At 38.1% G+C, this 14,215-nt stretch overlaps 1 protein-coding gene across 4 annotated transcripts in view; it reads left to right on the top strand.

The window, feature by feature from the left end:
• Positions 1 to 14,215, top strand: part of Nsmce2 (NSE2 (MMS21) homolog, SMC5-SMC6 complex SUMO ligase) — a 213,449-nt gene that overhangs the window by 71,224 nt on the left and 128,010 nt on the right. For all 4 annotated transcript variants that reach the window (XM_042673123.1, XM_042673121.1, XM_042673122.1 and 1 more), the window contains one exon: positions 5,830 to 5,983. In XM_042673123.1, the coding sequence (XP_042529057.1) occupies positions 5,830 to 5,983 (154 nt within the window). The remainder of the gene's footprint in view (positions 1 to 5,829; positions 5,984 to 14,215) is intronic.

Below are 14,215 nucleotides of genomic sequence, written 5' to 3'. Positions count from 1 at the left end.
GGAGTTCTGGTAGGACTGCCCCAAGATCCACAACCCAGAATGGACCCAGGTCCCTGCTCCCGCAGGTTGTGCTTCTCTATCCTATCAGCTTGACTTCAAACTACTATTTTCCGCTATGCAAATAAACAACTCTTGGGGGCTGGGAAGGTGGCTCAGTGGTAGAGCACTTGCCTTGCATGCATGAGGCCCTGGGCTTGATTCCTTAGCACCACATAAGCAAAAAGAAAAAAGCCAGAAGTGGCGCTGTGGCTCAAGTGGTAGAGCACTAGCCTTGAGCTGAAGAGCTGAGGGACAGCGCCCAGGCCCAGAGTTCAGGCCCCACGACCGGACCCCCCCCCCAAAAAAAAGGCAAATAAACAACTGTTTTTCTCTCCCCCACACACACACACTATTTTTCTTTCTCTGTTGGTAGTGGGGCTTGAACTCAGTCTAGGCATGGTTCCTGACCTTTTTGCTCAATGCTAGTGGTCTACCACATTGAGTCACAGTGCCACTTCCAGTTTTCTGGTGACTATTTGGAAATCGGGGTCTTGTGGATTTTCTTGCCTGGGCTGACTTCAAACTGCAGTCTTTAGATCTCAGTCTCCTGAGGCATAAGTCACCAGCGCCCAGCTAAACACAACTCTTTAGCTCTCCCTTTTCCATGATCTGTTTTCTAGCTCCCCCTTGCTTTTTTTTTTTTTTTTTTTTTTTTTTATTGTAAAGCTACTATACAGAGGGTCACAGTTACATGAGTGAGGTTATGAGTACACTTCCTCTTGAACATTGTTACCCCCTCCATTGTTTTCCCCCTACCATCCCCTCCCTCCCTCCCTTCCCCGAGGTTCTTTTTTTTTTTTTTTTTTTTGATTGTGATTAAATGATTACATAATTTCAAAGTCACAAGTTCATTCTAACTTCCCTGGAGCAAATTGTCTACCACAGTCTGTAATATATAACAGTGTTCACATGTTATATACCATATTTGTGATCAGCAGCATGGGGATATTTAGTAGTGGTTCAACCAGATGAGCGGGAGTTCTTTGTTTCTTAAGTCCTGTTAGTTTTGTCGTATCACTAACCTTTTGGATTTAGCATCCACTTATGAGGGAGACCATGTACCGTTTGTCTCTTCGTTCTTGGCTTACCTCGCTCAACATGATTCCTTCTAGCTCCATCCATTTCCCTGCAAATGCCATTATTTTGTCATTTCTAATGGCTGCATAATATTCCATTGTGTATAGATACCACAATTTTTGGATCCATTCATCTGTGGTGGGGCACCTAGGTTGTTTCCATATCCTAGCTATTGCGAACAGTGCTGCAATAAACATGGAGGTGCACGTGTCCTTGTATATTGGTTCCTGTTGTTCAGGGTAGATGCCTAGAAGTGGTATGACTGGGTCATAAGGGAGGTCAATCTTTAGCTTTCTAAGGACCCTCCAGACTGCTTTCCAAAGTGGTTGTATAAGTGTACATTCCCACCAGCAGTGTAATAGGGTTCCTCTTTCTCCACATCCCCTCCAGCATTTGTCGTTGGCTGATTTGTGGATGTGGGACATTCTGACTGGGGTAAGGTGGTATCTCAGGGTTGTCTTTATTTGCATTTCCTTCACCACCAGGGATGATGAACATTTCCTCATGTGTTCCCCCTTGCTTTTTGTGCCAGTAATGAGTCTTGAAATAAGGGCCCCTAAACTTTATCACTCAAGGGTGATACTCTACCACTTGAGCCACATCTCTTCTTCTGGCTTTTTGGTGGCTAATTGGTGATAAGTCTCACAGGCTTTCCCTTCTCAGTCTAGCTCATTTCTCAGCCTTCTAAGGGTATTACAGGTGTGAGCTACCAATGTCCAGTTTCTCTATTCTTTTACCTCCAAATTTTATTCATTTTTTGCAGAATTCTGTCAGGCCACCAGAGTATAAATTGACCTTTCTGTAATTCACTTGTGCCCTGACATCATTTGAGCACCTGGTGTGCAACTGATATACCAGACACTGGGGAAATAATCCTCACATGAGAGTAGCTTCCTGGGAGTGTAGGTCAGATAAGCAAATATGTACAGTGAAGTGTGCTGAGTGCCTGATGATTAGATGCAGTGCTCTCTTTGACTTTTCTTCTATTTGTGCTTTCTTACATCATTTTTTCCCCAAAGACAAACACCTTTCTTCAGAAAAACTTCCTTTTTTCTCTGTACCATTTCTCACTTCTGATTTTCTATACTTGTGTGGAGTTCCTTTGGCTTCTTTCTTTTTGACATGCCTTTCTAGCTGTGTACTTAGATGTTGCATTGAAGCCACAATGCCTGTAGCTTTCCTTAAGAAAATGGCATCAGGAAAAAAAGAAAGATGGTACTGGACTGGTTCACCACATTAATATCTCACAGACATTATTAATTCCTGAACTTTGCTCATCAGAACCGCTGATTTTTGCTTCAGAAAAAGCCTCCACCTGACCAAGTAGGCAGTCACTCCCATTACCAGTAGTGACCTTAGAGCAAAGCTTTCTCTCCCTTTATGGGGCATCTTTTACACAGCTGAAATGGTCACTGTTTCCAACTTAATCTTTTGTTGTCTTTTTCCACTGCTGTTAAGTCACTTTGGGTTCCACAATATGGCTCTCAAAGCTGCTCAACTTCTGCTCCCAGCTCACTTCTGTCCTTCCAGCCACAAGGCTTTGCATGCATGGAGCCTTCAGTGGATACTGAAGCAGAAATCCCTGCTCTTTTCTCATCAGAGGGCAGAACTGTAGGTTTTCATTATGTAAGTACAGTGTACTGTTTACTTCTCTATAGCTTCTCTCATTTTAAATTAAATATTGTAAAGATGAATAACCTATAGCTCCTTTAAAAATTCTGGTCTTCCCAAAGGAGGGTACTCTTAGGAGAGGAATATGAAGGTACAATGCCTATGTGCATCTGATCATATGAAATAATATTTATCAGGCTGGGAGGGTGGCTTGCCTGGTAGAGTGCTTCCCTTGTATGCATGAGGCCCTGGGTTCAATTCCTCAGCACCACAGAAGCAGAAAAAGCCAGAAGTGGTGCTGTGGCTCAAGTAGTAGAATGCTAGCCTTGAGCTGAAGAGCTGAGGCACGGTGCTCAGGCCCAGAGGTCAGGCCCCAAAACTGACAAAAAATAAATAAAAATTTAAAAATAAAAATAAAATAATAATCATAAAAGTAAACTCCAGGAAGTGTAAATGAGATTTTTTTCTTTGTTGCTATTTTTGTTTTCTTTTCTTCTTGTTTGTTTATCTGTCTTTGGGAGGGTAAAGGGGAGGCACAGAAATGGAGGGACTACAGATGAACAAATGTAGCAGTGGTACTCACTAGACATTCTGTTGAAAATGAACTGTACAACTTGTGGGTAAGGACAGATAGGAAAAACTGGGAGAGAGTGAGGGAAAGGTGACACTGTCCAAAAAGAAATGCATTCATTACCTGACTTATGTAACTAACTTCTGTTTACCTCACCTTTATAGTAACAATTTGCAAAACTTAAAAAAATTCTGGTCTTCATTAACCCAGTGTACGAACTGAATTGTGTTTCTCCAAAATTCTTACATTGAAGTCTTGATGCCCAGTTCTTCAGAATGTGACTGTAGTTGGAGATAGTATCTTGAAAGGGGCAATGAAAATGAAATAAGTTCATCAAATAGACCTTAATCCCATATGACTGGTGTTCCTTGAAAAGACGATGAGGTCACAGACACATGCAGTGGGAAGACCAGGCACATGGCAAAGGGACAGCTATTTACAGGCCGAACAAGAGTCCTCTAAAGGAATCAACCTTACTGACACCCAGATCTTGAACTTCTTGCTGCCAGAGCTATGAGAGACTAAGTTTCTGTACTTGATCCACCTAATCTGTAGTGCTTTGTTATGGAGTCTATCAAACTGATACATGTAGTATGCATTATTTGCTGGGGGTCAAATCTTGTATCTAGGCATGTGGTCTGTGGATAGAGAAGGACCAGATGCTATCCTTCTTTTTCAGATGTTTTTCAAGCATTTGAAATTTATTATGAGCAAAGAGGGCCATCTTTAACATCTTTGTACTAGAATATACACATATGCTCAGCTACTATAGCATCAGTACACATATATATGCATACATACACATGCGCATATGCACATAAATGCATAGCAATTAAGCAAAAAGATTATAATTTTCCCCTGACAAAAGGTAATCAAAAACAGATAAGTTGCCAGGTTCTAGTAGCTCACACCTGTAATCCTAGCTACTAAGGAAGCTGAGATCTGAAAATGGTGGTTCAAAGCCAGCCCAGGCAGGAAAGACCATGTGACCCTTATCTCCAATCAATCACCCCCAAAAAAGCTGGAAGTGGAGCTATGGCTCAAGTGATAGAGCTCTATACTTGTGCAAAAAAGTTTAGAGATGGCACCCAGGCCCTGACTTTAAGCCCCCCAGGACCTGGGGAAAAAAAAGACAAAAACTGTACATTGAGGATAATCTTTTAATTTTGTGTACATTGATAGAGTTGGAGGTCTATAGGACTACAGGACTATATCCTAGTGTCATAAACTAAAACCAGGAATTTACTGTATTGGTCTTAGCATTTTCTCTAATTGAATAATAGAAAATAGTTATTTAACATTTTTCTATAGTATTTTACTTATTTTTTACACTGAGAAAGGAGAGGAAGATTAGATGATCTCTCAGTTATTTCTTAGTCCAGAAGTTATATAGTTCTAGTAATATCAGTCAATAAAATGTTGTTGTTACTGGGTTAAGTGTATTTGGTGCTAACAAGATTAGTTTGAAATACATAAATTCAGTGCTGCTACTTGTGTGTCAAGTAGAAGGAAAAAGGTCAGTTGAATATGACTAGGGCTGTGGTAGAAGTCTAAGGCATATCAGAGCACAATGGTAAGCAAAGAAAAGAGGGGCAATTTTACTGTGATTCAGTGAGGCCAATTGTAATGGCTACAGGCTGAGGATGAGGAACTGGAAATAAGGGCTCTTCTCAAGGATCTGGAACACAAACAGGAAGTAACTGGGGGCAGGGAATAGGGATTATAAAAGGTTATGTGTTGTTTAAATACAAGAGTAAAGAACCAGTGTAAATATTCCTGGGGAAAGAGCCTGCAGACAGAATGTTTATTCTAAAGGAGACAAAGATGTAATTAAGACAAATTTAAATACAAAACTCTAAGATGGACAGAGGAGAGGGAAGAAAAGAGAGGGGAGAAGGAGGGATGAAAGGAAGGAGGGAATATAATTCTAACTAGAAAACGTTAATTTTGGCATCAAGGAAGTATGTCAAATACATTCATAATACATTTCCTTTTATTTTTTTCCTATATGTTTAAAAATTTTCCAGTATTACTGAGGAAAGAAACATAGATTGAGAGTTGAGCAGAATAGAACAATCTGGGACATTTACTCCCTGTTATGGTAGGACATTATGAGAGATCAAGGGTAAAGCCTCTTTTCACATTGTGTTAAAGTAGGAGCCACTGGACTATGGGCCAGAAGAGGAGCATGGAGAATAAGGACTCTTTGTAGGAAAGCAACTTCACAGACCTGGTAAAGGACGTGTGGGGATGCACAGGCTCTGCTGAGGTTGCTCCTTTTGATATATGCGTCGAACAGGGGAAGAGCACGGTAGTAGGAACATGGAAAACTATGTAAGAAAGGAAACTAGGATCACCAGATAGGATAAATGATTCCCTCCACTGTGTGCCAGCATCTTGTCACCTGTTCAGAGAATTCTGGTTTCTATTTCGTTGTCCTTTTTCTCTGAATTATATGAGATATAAACAATTTCATAAAAATTTGTTAGCACTCATTATCAGAACTGAGATGATTTTGTTGCCTTCTTTAGGTAAAAGAAGAACGTCCAGAAAATATACCAGATTTAAAATTATTGGTGGAGAAGAAATTTTTGGCTTTACAGAATAAGAATTCTGATGCAGACTTTCAGAAGAATGAAAAATTTGTACAGTTTAAGCAACAACTGAAAGAACTAAAGAAGCAATGTAAGTTTGCCATGCTTTGCTTTGGTTTGGCTTTTTGAAAAGAGGTGACTTAATGAACAATCCAACAGAACTAATTGTGTCAAGGTTGCTTATCTGCCTGGCTTGATTTTCTACCTAAGTTGCTTTTTATTGTTGCAATTCTGTATTTTTTTTAACTTTTAGTTCTAATCTGCCTTTCCATTTGTGAGAGCCAACAGTTTCCACAAAATGCTAAGAGAATTCCCCAGCAGCTGAAACGAAGTTCCATGTATCATCTCATCCCACTGCTGGGAGGGGACTTGGGAAAACAAAATAAAACTGAAAGCCATTTCATTAAAGTTAACGATGGGGTTTTTCAAATTTTAAACTGCTGTGCCAACCTTTAAAATAACTTTAGTTGGATTCTAATCTTTGGTGATGGTTTCTTAGAAGCTTAAAAATAAATTAAGTTGGACCCTAATCTTACTGCTTTGAAGTAATACTGGTGATGGTTTCTCAGAAGACTTTTCTTCTCAATTATGGAGCCAGATCCCCTCCACTGTTTTATCCTTTTAGTGGAATAAATTCCACATAACTTTTGATGCTTAGTAGACTATTACACTGAACTTGAGTGTGTGTGTGTTTGTGTGCGCATGCACATGCACATGCACATGGGCAGGTGTGCACCAGAGCTTAGAACCTGGACACCATCCTTGGGCTTTTCTTTGCCTTTTTTTTTTTTTTTGCTAAAGGCTAGCACTCTATCACTTGAGCCACAGCTCTACTTACAGCTTTTTGCTGGTTAATTAGGAATAACGATCTCATGGACTTTCCAACTGAAACTGGCTTTGAACCACAATCATCAGATCTTAGCTTCATGAGTAGTTATAGGCATAAGCCACCAGTGTCCGGCTGAGTTTTTTTTTCCCCCTTCTTTTTGTATTGTCAAGGTGATGTACAGAGGGGTTACAGTTACATAAGTAAGGTACTAAGCACATTTCTTGTTGAACTTGTTACCCCTTCCCTCATTTCTCCTGACACTTTTTAACTTGATCTTAGTAGTATTTTTTAAAATAATCTCTTCATTATCTGTTATAAAGGTTTGTTATTACCCTGCTACATGTTGTATGTACCCAAAATATTTCCTGTTAATCTATTTACTGATTTCTATAATTTCTATAGTGGTTGGACTAGTTTATGTTCTTAACCAACAATGTATGAGGGTTCCTTTTCCTCCTGTATACTTGACAGTATTTGTGTTCTTGATGATGGCCATTCTAACTGGAGTGAGATGAAATCATAAGTCGTTTGCATTTTCTTTATGGACAGTCACTGAGCTTTTTTAATGAACTTAATTTTTTATTTTAAAGTGCTACTAATGAAGATAATTTATTATACAGATAAAACCTGTTTGGAGACAGAATTTGCCAGAAATAATATATCCTTTCTGCACATGAAAGTACCTATGTCCTTTCCTTAAATAATCATGTTATATAGATTGTGTTTTTACATTAGCATCTATTTATAGGTTCTATGGTCTTTATTACTTTTTAGGACTGTGATTCTTTTCTTCTTTAAAGAGCTGGATAGTGAAGCAAATAACTTTGTTTTACGCTTTTTCCCACACACACAAGGAGTAGCAATGCTACATGATATGATACATAAATGGCATTTCCTTATATGTGCTTAGTGAAGAGGTAACTATTTTGAAATAGGCCTTTTAAAATATATATAAGCATTTTCTTTAAATTAATGCTGAGATCTCAAAAAATGACTGAGGAAGCTACTTTACTTTTGTCTATTTTACAAGTAACTTAAGTTTCACAATTTGGAATGTTTTGCAATCATGATGAGACTGACTTTTACTGTAGATTTAAACAGTAAGCATTTCCCTTGTCTTTTAAGTCTTTTTTGCTCTTCATTGAACATCTTGGCTACCAAAATCTTCTTCATGTAATTTGGGCTACTCCCCCAAATGGGCAAAAATCCCCAGGACATATAAATTTGCTCATGGCTTTCTTTTAAGATTTTTTTTTCCTATGATACTGGGACTTGAACTTAGTGTCTCAAGCACTCTGCCACTTAAACCACACTGCAGCCTCAATTTCAGTTTTGATGTTGGTCAAAATAGCCGAATACATTTTATTTTGCTAATTTGGAGTCAGTGCTCTAACATCCAATTATAATTGCTGTTTTAAAATATATTGTTATAATGCAGGTTGAAAAAATCGGAATTTCCTCCTTTTCTGTTGCTCACAAAATTATCATTTCATAAAAGAAGTTATACTTTTAGAATAACACATTCCTAGGGAAACATTTTCTAATTGAGAACTTTGTAATTCAACAAAATGTTAAGGTGTTAGAATAGTGGTTGTTTCTCTAAAATGTAAAAGGAAGGAAGCCAGGGAGAGAAGTAAGGAAGGAGAGAGTCAGAAACAGAGATGGGCAGGGTGTAAGTTTCCTTAGGCTAGCAGCATACATCATTTAAATCGCATGACATTATAAATGTACATTGAAAGGAATGCTTTTTCCATATATTGTAACATTGGAATTAAAAGAACTTTCTCTTAAAATCTTTTGAAAGTTCTTAAATCTCAAGTAACACTACAAAGTAAAGTATTAATTCTGCTCTAATATGTATTATAGGATGTGTATACCTTATTTGCAAAATGAAATCCTTGATTATTGTTGTGAGCATTGGCATTAAACGTTTATCATGGGTAGAAGAGTTTACTCCTTAGAAAGAACTGTTGTGAGGGTCCTGCTTAGAATTGGGCTCCCATAATATATATGGATCCAGATCTTAGGTACACTGAATCATAGGTATGATTTAATGGATCTGTTTTGAGATATGTTCTGGAAGTAAGGAAATAGAATAAACTTTTGTTTTTGAAATTTATGGAAAATGGAAAGCAGGGAGAAATACTTCCTTGATTCTAGTTGCCTGTTTTGGCAAAGTAAAGGCTGAAATATCTCTATGGTTTGTGCATAGCTAAATGGCACTCATGTGAAAAGACCATGCCGATTTTTGTTTGTTTGTTTTTTACTAATGTCATTATGCAAGAACATTATTGCATAGGATTAAATTTGATCAAATCAGTTTCTAGTCAAAGAAATGCCAGGCAGCTCTTGGGAGAAAAAAAGAGGTCAAGCTGGAGGTTAGAGGGAGTGAATGGTGAGCAGGCCTTGGTGAACTTTGCTGGCAGTAATGTCATTTAACTCAGCAGCTGGTTCTTTTTTTTGGGGGGGTCCAGCCGTGGGGCCTGAACTCTGGGTTTGGGCGCTGTCCCTCAGCTCTTCAGCTCTTGAGCCACAGCGCCACTTCCGGCTTTTTTCTTTTTGCTTATGTGGTGCTGAGGAATCGAACCCAGGGCCTCTGGCATGCAAGGCAAGCGCTCTACCACTGAGCCACCTTCCCAGCCCCAGCAGCTGGTTCTTAAACTTTCTGGACTCATGCTCCCTTAATGTAATTAAAATGTACTGAGTACCCTAAAGAACTTTTGTTCACATTGTGTATATTTATTAATACTGATTATATTATAAATCAAAATTGAGTAATTAAAAAACATTAGTATTTAAAAATACTAAGCCTATTACATATTTATATAAACAGCATTAGATATAAAGTGTAGCTGTGTATTTCCCCAAGAAAGATAGTTAATAATAGGGTGACTGTTTTACATTTTTTACAGATCTTTTCAGTTTCTGGGCTAGAAATAGTCTAGATCCTCATATTTTGCTTCTGCATTTGGACTGTTGTGATTCATTGTTTAGAAATGCCCAAAGAGGCTTGTCGTCGGTGGCTCACGCCTGTAATCCTAGTGACTCAAGAGGCTGAGATCTGAGGATCGTGGTTCAAAGCCAGCCCGGACAGAAATGACTGTGAGATTCTTATCTCCAATTAACCACCAGAAAACTGGAAGTGGCACTGTGGCTCAAGTGGTAGAGCATGGCTTACCTTGAGCTGAAGAGCTAAGGGACAGTGCCCAGGCCCAGAGTTCAAGCCCCATGGCCAACAACAACCACAAAAAATGTACAAAGAAAATAAGGTCTTGGGCTGGGAAGGTGGCTCAGTGGTAGAGCACTTGCCTTGCATGTTCGAGGCCCTGGGTTCGATTCCTCAGCACCACATAAGAAAAAAGCCGGAAGTGGCTCTGTGGCTCAAGTGGTAGAGTGTTAGCCTTGAGCTGAAGAGCTGAGGGACAGTGCCCAGGCCCAGAGTTCAGGCCCCACAACTGGACCCCCCCCCCCCAAAAAAAAAAAAAAGAAAAGAAAAGAAGGTCTCTCGCATTGGTAATAGGCTTGTAGACCACTAGAAGGTCTTACTTTTTAAACATCAGATCTGAGCCTAGAGAAGGTAAACTAGCGCCTGTGTGCACAATCTTGCCTAACTCTCCTGTGTTGCTGTTACCTCCCAGCTAAGAATTATTTTAAATTAAATTTTAAAAAGAATATATTTAGTGATGGGAAAATTACATAAATTATATGAATATCTTATTTTAGTGCTAAAACATAGTTTAATTAGAACCACACGTGCTCATTTGTTATGTGAGGCCTCTGGAGGCTCTAGTGGCAGCCCTGAATGATGTGTCATAGGCTGTTGGCCTGAGAAACTTCTATCCGGCTCTTTACAGAAAGAAATTTACTGGTCCCTGATCTAAACCATATTCAGAAAGTGGATGCTTCTTAAGGGTTTCCTCCCCTAAGTATAATACATGTATGTCAGATGTGTTCAGAATACTTTTAAGTGCCTATCACCACAGTTGCTCTCAAATGAATGGAAGTACACACACTAGTGTACAAATGTGAAAAAAAAAGAATCACTAGTAACAAAGATCAAATCAAAGCATATTAAAAAAGTATTGAAAACTAGTGTTTCTAACATTATGCGTGAAACCTAAATGTGGAGAATCAAAACAAGAATGCACATTTTATCTGTCCTATTAATATTGCCAGCTATTGGTAGCGGCTCTCTATAGCAATATATCCAGAAAGAATCTGAGGCAAAGTGCAGGCCTAGCGGGAAAGAATATACTGAAGGATTCATTAGGGACAGGGAAGGACAATACAGATGTCTATCATTTACAATTCATAGAATGCAAACCCCAAAAGATAGGCTATACTCAAATATATTGTAGTGGAACGTAAGTTTTTTTTTATCTTATAGATATAGATGTGACCAGGCATTAAATCTAATTTCTTTGTACAAATCACTGTCCCATGGGCATTCAGAATCCCATTGTAACAGTTGCTTTCCCCATTGTTGTGACAAGATATCTGACAGCAACACTCTGTGGAAGAAGGATTTATTTCAGAGATTTCAGGCCATGGTCACTTGGCTCTGTGACATGTGTAGAGTATCACAGGGGTCAAAGAATGTGAAGGAGGAGGCAACTTACTTCTTGGTAGACAGAAAGCAGGAAAGGAAAAAGGTGCAGAGACAAGGGACTTACATCTTCTTAAAGTTTCCAGAATTAGGGACCAAGTATTAAACACATGAGCCTAAAAGATCTTTCTATAGTCAAACCATAACATACTTGTGCATGAGAGAAAATTATGTCTGTACCAGTTTATTTCTCAGGATTTTTATCCAAATTAAATGAGATACTGACTTTTTATAAACTCCTATTGCTGGCTTCAAAGTAAAATGATTATTTAGAAAGCTAGTTCAGAACAGTGGAAAGAACATGAGTTTAACAAATAGAAGGTCTGGATTTGAACCTTCGTTTATGTGTGTGTAGCCTACATTCCTAATGATGCCACCCATTTTCTTTCTAATTCTTAGAGACAGAAAGTCAAAATTGATTGAAGAGAACTTTTATGCCTCTAGACAATTGGACTAGGATGGTGGTGTTGTGCTAGGCAGCAGTTTCACAGAATCTTAATTCCCTAAGTAGGGAATTGTATTCTTCCTTCCAAGATCTGTTTTAAGATAGACATGTACAGACTCTTGGACAGAGTAATGGTAATTCATATCAATACATTAAGGTAGTTTTTTCTCTTTGCCTTAAACTGTCTCTATTCTTGAAAATTATGGTTTCTTGCCCTTTAATCACAGGAGAGCTTAAGTAGACTCTGTGAACAATTCTGTACAGACAGTTCCTCAAGTTACTTAGCACCATTTCTGACATCTTTGATTCATTTGTTAACCTCTTATATGACTAGACAGCATCACATGATAGTTGTAGTGTATGCCAGCATAAATTGAAGGCAATTGATAATAACTGATATTTAGAGTTTAAAGAAGATGGAAGACTTCACTTTGTAGTAAAAAAAAAAAAAATCAAATTGACTAAATATGGTGTCTTTAGTGTTCAAATAATTTAATAAAATATAATTTTTGTGCATTTAGATGCTTAGTGTAAAAGAAGAACATGCTTTATTTTTTAAATTTGCAAATCTGAAAATGTTCACAAATTCAGACAGTAACCTATTTTTAGGTGATTGCTATATGCAGAATGTAAAATATGGAGGTAATTAAACCTATTACTGAAATACTTTGAATGGCAGGGATTTTTGGCTTTAGATACGTATGTACACACAGGGGTCTGCACAGTACTCCATTGGTTACCTGGATTTACTTAAACATATCCAATCTAGATTTTGAAACTGATAAAAAAATAAAACAGGGAGAGGCCAATCACCATGCCAAAGGATTCACTCAAAGATGCCATCAAGTAGTGAGTTCCTTTCAGCAGCAATAGTTTACCTTTACTGTTCCTCTTGGTGGTGTCCTTCTTCCTTCATCAGGTGTTCAGATGGAAGGAAGTGGTATAGATTTGCTGTTTTACTCACTGCCATATTCCATGAACTCCAGCATGAGGTTTAGGTACACAGTGTTATTGCTGCCTAGATCTTTGTTGGCAAGCAGAATCTTTAGGATTCCCATCATAACTTGAGAGCTTCTGCTCTGGCAGATAGGCAGAGTGACATATCTGAGTTATAAGGATAGTAAATAAATGAACGCTGCTAGAGAGGGTATACTGGAGTAGGGGAAACTAGTCCTGGTACCTAAAGTGATGATGATCTTGTTTCCATTTCACAGCTGAGTTGAGAATATCAAATGAATAATTAAGTGAGGTAAAAGGGGATAAATTCAAATTAAAGAATTTATTCTGTAATAGTTGGTTTTTAATCTGATTATTGAGGTCTAGAAGAGCTAATTTACAGTGCAAACTAGTTTCCATGGAGGTTCTTTTATATTGAGCAGTAAAGACAAACATCCATTTTTCATTTATCTGAGGTTTGTCCTCATTCTGTAGAATGTAAAATATAGTCAGGCTTTATATAGTGTGTATTCCATACAGCACTTAATGAATGTTCATTGAATCAGTGGATAACAGCTGGTTTGTTTGAGCTCACAACTCTGCAAGATGACTGTATTCTTTTTGTAGATTAGAAAATAAGCAGCAAGATAATACTACTTGCTTAAGATCCTACCTGCTGAAAATCTAACAAACTCATGGCCTTTCTCCTCTACTATACCAATTCTTGAAAATATTTCCATTTGTTTTCCTTTCTCTTAATTCCATTCCATTTCATTTGTTTTTTGAAATTGGCTTGTCATAAGACTTGAGTGTAAATCATCTCTGTATCTCCTCTGCATAGAGCTGTAAATGGATCCTCATGATATGGAGAAGTCATTTTATCTTCCTGACAGAGGATATCTTGCTTGGCCAGCTGGATTTATACATCATGGAATCAGAATTTTAATAGCATTTATGATTCTTTTCTAGACTTTTTGATTTTGGCAGTTCCTTTAATCAATACTGCTGGGAATGACATTTCTAGTATGAATAGTCACTATATTAAGGCAGAGGAATAGGGAATTTTTTGCATTACAAGTTTAGAATGGGTTCAGTGAAATTTATTTCAAGCATAACAACAATAATCACTTGCACATACATTATCTCACTTAATCTTTACAACGTCCATATGTGGAAAAGGAATGCATAAAACTGCAGGTTTGTTTTTAGCAGACCAAACACTGTATAATAAGAACCATGGAGGTGACGTTATTTCCCCAGTGTCTCACACAGTCAGGAGGCCCAAGGACCACAAATGTATTCACAAGGAAAAGGAAAGTTTCAGAATGAGAGGTAGCTATAATTAAAGTTAGTAAAGAAAGGTTCAGTTATCAAGGGACAAATGAGTCAGCAGCAAGTTTAACAACTGAAGTAGGGGTGTTTCTCTCACTGCGATTTACTTTATGAGTGTGATGCTATCCATTCTCAGAAAGCAGCTGGATTCTAGGATAAAGGCAAATTATACGTG

This window comes from Dipodomys spectabilis, unplaced genomic scaffold, assembly GCF_019054845.1.
Source record: "Dipodomys spectabilis isolate Male_0828 unplaced genomic scaffold, ASM1905484v1 ptg000783l, whole genome shotgun sequence".
NCBI lineage: Eukaryota > Metazoa > Chordata > Mammalia > Rodentia > Heteromyidae > Dipodomys > Dipodomys spectabilis.
Note: the sequence above shows the minus strand (reverse complement) of the source record. Positions and strands in the feature narration are given on the sequence as shown.